General features: G+C 40.1%; 1 protein-coding gene across 2 annotated transcripts; it reads left to right on the top strand.

The window, feature by feature from the left end:
- Nucleotides 1-3,019: 3,019 nt before the first annotated feature.
- Nucleotides 3,020-8,143, top strand: SRP19 (signal recognition particle 19). 2 transcript variants are annotated; one of them, XM_008535731.2, is made up of 5 exons: nt 3,020-3,302; nt 3,885-3,960; nt 5,958-6,029; nt 6,125-6,236; nt 7,612-8,143. In XM_008535731.2, exons 1-5 carry the CDS (start codon nt 3,262-3,264, stop codon nt 7,743-7,745), a joined length of 435 nt encoding a protein of 144 aa, XP_008533953.1. In that variant the 5' UTR covers nt 3,020-3,261; the 3' UTR covers nt 7,746-8,143. The 2 variants fall into 2 exon arrangements, with proteins under 2 accessions (XP_008533953.1, XP_070427396.1); XM_070571295.1 differs by lacking the exon at nt 3,885-3,960 and having other exon boundaries at nt 3,149-3,302.
- Nucleotides 8,144-9,532: the final 1,389 nt, after the last annotated feature.

Raw genomic sequence — 9,532 nt, 5'->3', positions numbered from 1 at the left:
AGCTGGAGGCATCACACTCCCTGATTTCAAAATATACTACATAGCTATAGTAATCAAAACAGCATGGAACTGGTACAAAAACAGACACACAGGTCAATGGAACAGAATCGAGAGCCTAGAAATAAACCCACACATCTATGGACAGCTAATTTTCGACAAGGGAGTGAAGAACATACAATGGAGAAAGGCAAGTCTCTTCAATAAATGGCGGTGGGACAACTGGACAGACACATGCAAAAGAATGAAAGTAGACCATTGTCTTATACCATACACAAAAATTAATTCAAAATGGATTAAAGATTTGAATGTAAGACCTGAAACCATAAAACTCCTAGAAGAAAACATAGGCAGTACGCTTTTCAACATTGGTCTTAGCAGCATTTTTTCAAATACCATGTCTGACCAGGCAAGGGAAACAATAGAAAAAATAAACAAATGAGACTACTTCAAACTGAAAAGCTCTGCACAGCAAAGGAAACCATCAACAAAGTGAAGAAACAACCTAACAACTGTAAGACGATATTTGCAAACCATGTATCTGATAAGGGGTTAATATCCAAAATATATAAAGAACTCATACATCTCAAAAACAACCCAATTAAAAAATGGGCAAAAGATCTGAAGAGATATTTTTCCAAAGAAGATATACAGACGGCCAACAGACACAAGAAAAGATGTTCAATATCACTAATTATTAGGGAAATGCAAATCAACACTACAATGAGATATCACCCCACGCCCGTCAATGCCTATAATTAACAAGACAAGAAATGACAAGTGTTGGAGAGGATGTGGAGAAAGGGAAACCCTCATACACTGCTGGTGGGGATGTAACCTGGTGCAGCGACTAGGGAAACCAGTATGGAGATTTCTCAAAAAGTTAAGAATAGAACTGCCATATGATCCAGCTATTCCTCTGCTGGGTATTTATCCAAAGAACTTGAAAACACGAATGCGAAAAGATACATACACCCGTATGTCCACTGAGGCATTATTCACAGTAGCCAAGAGCTGGAAACAACATAAGTGCCCATCAAAGGACGAATGGATAAAGAAGATGTGGTATATATACACAATGGAATACTACTTAGCTATAAAAAAAAAAAAGATGAAATCTTGCCATTTGCGACAACATGGATGGAGCTGAGTGTGTTATGCTAAGCAAAATAAGTCGGAGAAAGTCAAATACTGGATGATCTCACTTGTGAATAGAAGATAAAAACAACAACAACAAACAAACACATAGATACAGAGATTGGATTGGTGGTTACCAGAGGGGAAGCGGGGAGGGAGGAGGGTAAAGGAGTGACTGGGCACATATGTATGGTGATGGATGGTAATTACTCTTTGGATGGTGAACATGATGTAGTCTACATAGAAATCAAAATATAATGGGGGCTGGCCCCGTGGCCAAGTGGTTAAGTTCGCGCACTCTGCTGCAGGCGGCCCAGTGTTTCGTCAGTTCGAATCCTGGGCGCAGACATGGCACTGCTCATCAGACCACGCTGAGGCAGCGTCCCACATGCCACAACTAGAAGAACCCACAACGAAGAATACACAACTATGTACCGGGGGGCTTTGGGGAGAAAAAAGAAAAAAGAAAATCTTTAAAAAAAAAAAAAGAAAAAAAAAGAAATCAAAATATAATGATGTACACCTGCAGTTTATATGTTATAAGCCAATGTTACCCCAATTTAAAAAAATAAATAAAAATTAAAACTTTGTATTCAGTTATTGTTCCTTTAATCATCAGTGTAGTAACAATATTGCTGTTTCCCCCTCCCTTTTCTTTGTACTTGTACAATATTTCAACAAGAGTGTAGAGTTAAATAGGAGTTATGAATCTAGCCTTGAATGGCACTCAAAAATATTAGCTCTATTGTTAACTCCCTCAGTGCGTATGAATTAGGAAATGTGACCAGTTTTAATATTGGTCTTTTGGTCTCCAATTACTCACATGGCTCTAAGAACACAACTCCGTGGTAAATAGGCTACTGCATGTATTAAACTTCATACTACCTTGTTCATTTCCCACTTTTTCCATATGTGTATATAAAATGTTGATTTTTTTGAAAAGAAGTATTCGAATTTTGTGATGCAAACAAAGTATGAAAGCAAAGTGCTGAAGCAGGTAAACTACGTACTTTAAAGTCTGGATTCATTTCATCCCTAAATGTTTTTTGTTCATTGCATAAAGCTCTTTTTACAGGAATCATGCACTCTTTAGAAAGAAGTAAGACATTTATTTACATCCGCACCAAACTAACCCGGTACTGAGACCACAAGAAGGTTGAGAGGCAGGAATTGAGGGGATGGAGAAAAGGCAGGGGCTTCCAGTCACACCAGCTGGGCATCTATGCTCAGCCATCACTAATGTGAACGCGCAAATTACCTGACCTCGGTGAGACTCAAGCTTTTCGGGAGACTTTTGTTTGTTGGTTTGTTTGGTTTGTTTTTTCATCTGTAAAAGAAAATACCTATCTTATCTTATCCGGTTTTTTGAAAAGTGCCTTTGTTGGTGTGGAATAAACAGCCGCTACTAAAATAGGAATGAAGGTGTGAGTTGAAGAACGGAAATGCTGAAATAGTGCTTTTGCAATTAACCCAAGGTATGCAGAAATATAGTGAATTTTATGGTAGGAAGTGTTCTTCAGAAGTTTAAAAAGGTGTATAGTCAAATTTCTAACATTGTGGACTGCAAACGGAAAGACAGTGGCAGTAATTTTGCTAGTTCCACGACTATAAATATCCATTTTTATCAAGATGAAAGCAAGCTGCGGGAGCCCTGGCGCGGATAAAGATTAAACACGAGGGCATTTCCTCGCCTGTCCTAACAACCTGCTCGGAACTACACAGATTACCCGCGGGGTGGAGCCCTCGGTTAAGGGCGAAGGTTCCTACCACTATCCAAACTCAGCGTGAAATCAGACGTGAAACAGCTTGAAAATTAAACCCCATTTTTGCGACAGCGCATGCGCAAAACGTCTGGCTTTGGTGACATCTGCGACGCGAAGAATTTAGACACGTTCGGGATCTTCTCGCGAGAAGAGAGGTCCCAAATGCCACGTCAAAAACTAGAGATACTGGCGCCGAGCGACAGGTGCCGGAACAAACGGACGGTAGCACCCGGCGGACGCGTAGGCGTTTCGGTGGGCAGGACTTCCGCCGGAAGTCGGGGAGGTCTGGGAAGTCTTGGAGGCGAGGTCTGGGCGGTTTCCTCCCTGCAGCTCCGGGGCTGGCGCCGTGCAGGTCCGGGTGGAGATGGCTTGCGCCGCCGCGCGGTCCCCGGCCGACCAGGACAGGTGGGTCCGGAGAAGGGAAGGGGCTTCCTGCGAGCCCGCGGTGCTGCGCCGCCTTCCCCAGCCCTGCGAGAGGCTCGCCGGGGAGCTCGGCCCGGGGCTCCCGGAGCGCCCGTTCTTCCGGGAGGCCGGTAGCGCCGGGCGCTTCGCAGGTCCCTGCAGTGCCGACTTTGGGGAGCGCAGTGCTCACCTGGAAGCGCGACAAGGGCTTCGAAGCGCAGAGCGAGAACGCTTCTCCGCGTTCCTCTCCCGTCCCGAAGGGCTCGTCGGGGTTCGTTAGTCCTCGGCGCCGCGGACGCCGTACTGAGATGGCAGAGAGCGGGCCGCCTCGGGAACTTGTGACAGGCAGCTAGTCTACCTGAATCGCCGCGGCATTGTTTTCTCCCTTCCTTTCTTTTTTAAACATTCTCTAGCAAGTGATTTTTTTTTCCTATCAAAGGCAGTAAATTAAGTAAAAAGGAGGCAACTTAGAGAAAAAGAAAAGAATATAGGTGTACCGGCAGTCCTGATGTTGATGGAAGAATGAATGAATTTTTGGAAATACCCTCTGCTCTTGGGATACCAGCTGTGCTTTTTCTGTGGCAGGTTCATTTGCATCTATCCTGCTTATTTAAATAACAAGAAGACCATCGCGGAGGGGAGGCGAATCCCCATCAGTAAAGTAAGCGGGCTCCTGGGGGAGGTTGTAATGTTAGGGGCGCAAAGGCTGCTTTTACTTTTTTGCTTTGTTTGGGGCCTGAGGAGAACAGCAGCCAAGAATTTGGGGTGCTTTCCTTAATATTGGTGAAAACAGGCACTAATTTCTGGCTGAAGGAATTTATTAAGTGGTTCTTCATGAGTGTGTGTGTGAAAGAAGTTGGGTTCGGGGATTGTAGCTTTTGCACAGTTTTTTTTTTTAAACCAAGATTATGACGATCTTCCCCTTAATAAAAGAAGCCAAAATTATGGCATTATACAATATAACGTCTGGAACGCAATTGAATTTTTAAACAAGATTTGCAGAAAATTCAGACATACTGAGTTTTATAGTTTTATGCCCATTATCTTCTTTGTTTTGTTTTGTGTTTTTTGAGAGAGGTAAAGTTACTTGAAAACTCACATTTTTTAAAAGTAGGGTGTTATGGTTTTAAAAGACATGATTTCTCCCATGTGCTGTTTGAATAGGAAAACCCAGGTTCTTAGTTGGCATGGTGACTTCAGTTTGGGAAGTGCCTAATGCCAAGTGAAGGGTCTTTGTAGCTTTATATCTTCAAAATTGATGTCATATTCTAATTTTTAGTCATTTACATCTTGTAATCTAATGATAGATTTAAGGTAACTTGGCCTGAAGCAGTGCCTTATTTTTGTGTGATTTAATGTCTCGCATTTTGCTGCTTTAATGTGGAAGGGAAAATACTTTGCTGTCTCAGGGTAAAAGAAGATGTCAAAGCACTGGTTCAGAATAAGCCCTGACATCATGCCACCGTGACAGAGGCCTCTGGGAGCAAGCTCTCAGATAAATATGAGAATGAATTGTTTTTAACTTTATTGATAAATAGCATACATACAGAAACATACATAAATCTTACGTATATATCTTGATTAATTTTCACAGACTGAGTACACATGGGTGTAACCAAGCACCCAAATTAAGAAAACATTGCCAGCACCCAGGAAGATTCCTTTTTGTTCCCTCCCAGTCACTGTCCCCTCCACATATACTCACAAGGATAGCTACTGTCCTGACTTCCAACACCATAGATTATTTTTGCTTGTTCTTGAATTTTATTTAAATGGTATTGTACCCTGTGTACTTTTGCGTCTGTCCTTTTTCACTGAACTTCAAGCTTTTAAAATTTGTCCACATTTTTGAGTATAGTGTGTTAATTCTCCTTGCTCTGTGGCAGGGTTTCTCAATAGCAGCACCATTGACATTTCAAGCCAGATAATTCTTTGTTGTGGGGCTGTCCTGTGCATTTAGGTGGTTCAGCAGCATCCTTGGCCCCTCCCCAGTAGATGCCAGTGCCCTACCCCACCCTAGTTGTGACAATCAAAATGTCTTCAGGCATTGCCAGGTGTCGATCAGGGAGCAGAATTGCCCTGCTGAAAACCACTGCTGTGTAGCATTGCACTGTGTGAATATACCACAGTCCATTCTCTTGTTGATGGATAACTGGGTGGTTTATAGTTTGGGGCTTTTATAAATAGTGCTGCTGTGAGCACTCTTGAACTTGTCTGTTAGTGAGCATATTTTTACATTTTTCTTGGAGCTATACATAGAGGTGGAATTGCACTGTCATGAGGAATGCGTATGTTTAGCTTTAGTAGATACTGCCGAACAACTCTAAAAGTGGTTGTTCTGTAATGGGTGCTTAACCAGGATTCACTGAGCACCCACTGTGTTCCAAGCATCATGCCTGGTGGTGGGGATACTGGTGAACACAAGAGTCTTTGCCTTGGTGCAGTTTATGTTCTGTTGGAGGAGAGTGGACACAGAGGCATGAATCAGTATTATTCCCAGGAATTGTAAAAATTACAATTAAAGCAACTATACCTGATAAGAAAGGAAACCCAGGGTTTTTGGTATGTTTCATTTGTAGTATTTGAAATGATTTACAACAATACAGCATTGTCCACTTAAAGCTAAGCTGTTCAGTGTTCTTGTTTTTAACTGTTCAGGCTGTTGAAAATCCTACAGCTACAGAGATTCAAGATGTATGCTCAGCAGTCGGACTTAATGTATTTCTTGAGGTAAGGTGTGGTTCCTTTTTTGCTATTTTCCATACTCATCTCCTTGATGTAATAACTTTCTTAAAGCCTGTTTGTTATTTTTCTTTTTACGTTAGAGAAATAAAATGTACTCTAGAGAATGGAATCGTGATGCTCAGTACCGGGGCCGAGTCCGGGTCCAGCTCAAGCAGGAAGATGGCAGCCTCTGTCTTGTACAGTTCCCATCACGTAAGCTTTTTTAATGAATGAATAAAGTTTGGGGATAGTTCATTCCTCTACACTGCATAAAGGGTTCTAAAACTGGCCTTTTGAAAGGTAAAAATCATAATTTGCATTTTAGAGATTAGTTTAGAGACGGGACTACTGCTGATGGAGAGAGGTAAATTGTGGTTCTAACTTCCTTTAAGTTAAGGACTTCTTTGAGAATGTGATGAAACCTACTAATCATTTCTTCAAAAAATTGTTTGGGAACATTTTATAAAGCTCTGGAAGTCCAGCATGGTTCCCAGGTTAAGAGTGTAAAATTATTAATTGCCAGTTCACATCCTAGAGGCCTTTGAGGTCTGTTAATAATTTCTACCATTAATAAATCTGAAAAGCCATGCTGAGTGAAAAAAGCAATAACCAAATAAACCTGGACATCAGTATTCCAAAATATTCTGGTATTAGGAAGATGAGTATTTATTTACATGTTATTATTTTCTGAATTTTTATTTCTAAAAAATCTGATTTTCTAAAATGGAGCTACTAATTTTTTTTCTCGACACAATACCCCAAAACTGACAACTTAATTGTTTTTAGTTGAATTAAAATAGATGGGTTTTTATATACCAAAACCTGTCAGGATTGGTAGATATTTCTAAAAACTTAAGATTCTGACTCAAGAGAGACGGGAAGTATATTCCAATGTAATTTTTCTTCTCTTTGACATCTTCCTATACTCTCTCTTAAAAGTCAAAAGACAAAAAAAAAAAACCAAAAAAACCAACTTTTGATTTGACCAGTAAATAAAATAGAAGTAAAAACTATGGTTGAAAAGATGTTGCTTCCTGTTTCCAGTAAGAAAATAGTAAGAGGGTAAAAAGAGAAAAGACTGAGGGGCTTGGTGTGTTGAAAGCAGATACTGGAGCTGGAGGAGGTGGTTGGTGCACGGAGCAGGATGTACGCACGAGTCCTCTGGGCATATGAGTAACATTTTTTGAAGCTTCAGGTCATTGAGTTTTTGTTATAAGACTGAGAGGCCCTGTATTTCCATAGCTAAAGGTACAGTGGTATCCTGTTTCCAGCTGGTTATATTTAGATATCTGCTCCTTTCATCTTCATGCAGTTATTAGGTCCAGGGCCAAACATTTTGTTTCCAGTGAAGTGTTTTAAATTGTGATTTTGTTCATTTAAACATTTTGGCCTTGTTCTCAGTACGTTTTCCCCAGCAAAGGCCTCCACTTGAGTGAGTCATTGTCTTCATAGTCATTTAAATTGTTTTGTTAATCCACCTCATTTTCTTGATGTAGTAATGATTTCTTGAACTTTATGATTTTCAAGTTAATGACCTTTTATGTCTTATTTCTCAAATTATACACTAAGCCTAACTTTCGGTTCCTAGGTAAGTCAGTAATGTTGTATGTAGCAGAAATGATACCTAAACTAAAAACAAGGACACAAAAAACAGGAGGTGGTGACCAAAGTCTTCAGCAAGGAGAAGGAAGTAAAAAAGGAAAAGGAAAGAAGAAGAAGTGACCTGGTGTGAGAATCAAGTCTGTGGTACCTACTGTAAGAGACATGAATGGGGGCCACTAATTTGTATCAGAGAGAAACAAGCTTTTTGTTGGCATCATTTAACTGAACTGTGGACAGTTGTGCCACCCAGCTTCAGCATCAGAGTTGACAGTGAAATAAATGTACATCAAAAGTTTGCATCTAGCTCTTATGCAGTATAAAAGAAAATTTTTTTGCCTTTCAATGCCTTTCTTTGTGGAAGAAAGAAGCCTGTTTTTAAATGGACTCTACCATAACTTACTTGAAATACTATATGTTTGTCCTCTATGTAAACCATGTTTCAGATAAATGAGTTTAGTAAGATGTGAAATAAACATTTTGTTCACCTTTTAAGTTAATGAAATAAAGTTTGAAACTGACTTTTGTAGCTTTTGTTTATGCTGGTAGAGTAGATAATTAGAATAAGATGGGTACTGGAAGCTTAGTGTGAGCCTGGAACCAGAAGAAAGTGATTCAGTCCTCTGAGGTCTATGAACAGCCATATCATACTCTTTTAATCGCTTATTGTAACTGTTCAAATACTAGTTTTTTGACTGGAATGTCCTGGAGTTTAAGCTTTAGATTTGCTTTCTAGGCTTAAGAACACTGTTTTAATTGGAGTTCTTAAATTACCTATGCTTTAGCACCTTGAGATGCACTTTTTTTCAAGAAAATAAATTGGGTTGGTGATTCTGACTTTATTCCAAAGCACTATTTCTGAAAGTGGTAATTTTATATAAAATTTAAGATAATCTCCATTCAGCCATATATTTTGTCTGCTTGAGGAACTGCCTTCTCTCACTCCATATGCTTCTGGAAGGGCTGTTAATTAGAAGACCGCATCCTGACCGCAGGATGTGACCCAAGCCGGGCCAGTGGATTGTTTCTCAGGAATTTAAATCTGGAGTGATGGGAGCAAAGATATCTAATGGTCTATAAATTAAGCTATCCTGATTCTTACTCCTCGAGACCTGGCTTAGCTCTAATGTGAATTCTATGAGCTACCTCATATCCTTCCAGTAAATCCCATTTTCTTTGTTTTTATTGCTTGAGATCAAACACTTCTGTTTGATTACACAATACATGAACCCAGCGTTGAGAGCTTTAAATAGCATTACATACCCAGACTGTATGAAGATGATCCATTAACATGCAGGAAAAAGTATTAAGAATTTCTACTTACTTTTTTCTCTAACAATTTCTGTTAATTTGTTTTATAGTGAATATAATAGTATAACAGTTTATATATTTAACTTACAAATAAATATTGGGGCAGTGTGTGCACAACATGATTCAGGGCAGCCCTCTGGGAAAGTGTATCCCTTAGGAATGTGTTTGGCTGTGTAACAAAACAACAAGGGACATAAGCCGGAGTTAATTTTTTTCGAATAACATGAAATCCTAAGGTTATTATAGGTGTCATTTAAGCTGCTCAGTGATGCCTCTTACTTCTTTCCATTCCACTGTCCAGGGCATATTTCTAACATCCTCCTAATTGTTGTCTCAAGCTTGTAAAAGGGCTGATACAATGCCAGACATCACATCAGGGTTCAAGGCAGAAAGAAATGACAGCTGTGCCAGCCACTTCTATCCCCTCTTAAAAGGAAAGCCAAGAATTTCTCAAAATCCATCCCAGCCAACTTTCACTAATGTGTCTCAGTGTAGAGAACCGTGGCACATGTCAATCTTCAGCTGCAAGGTGGGCTGGGAAAGTGAATATGTAGCTTTTTCAGTCCTGATAGTAGAGGCAGCCAAGAAGAAAGTAGTTG

This window comes from Equus przewalskii, chromosome 13 (genome assembly GCF_037783145.1).
Source record: "Equus przewalskii isolate Varuska chromosome 13, EquPr2, whole genome shotgun sequence".
In the NCBI taxonomy this organism is placed as follows: domain Eukaryota; kingdom Metazoa; phylum Chordata; class Mammalia; order Perissodactyla; family Equidae; genus Equus; species Equus przewalskii.
This window is presented reverse-complemented; position numbering and strand designations above follow the sequence as displayed.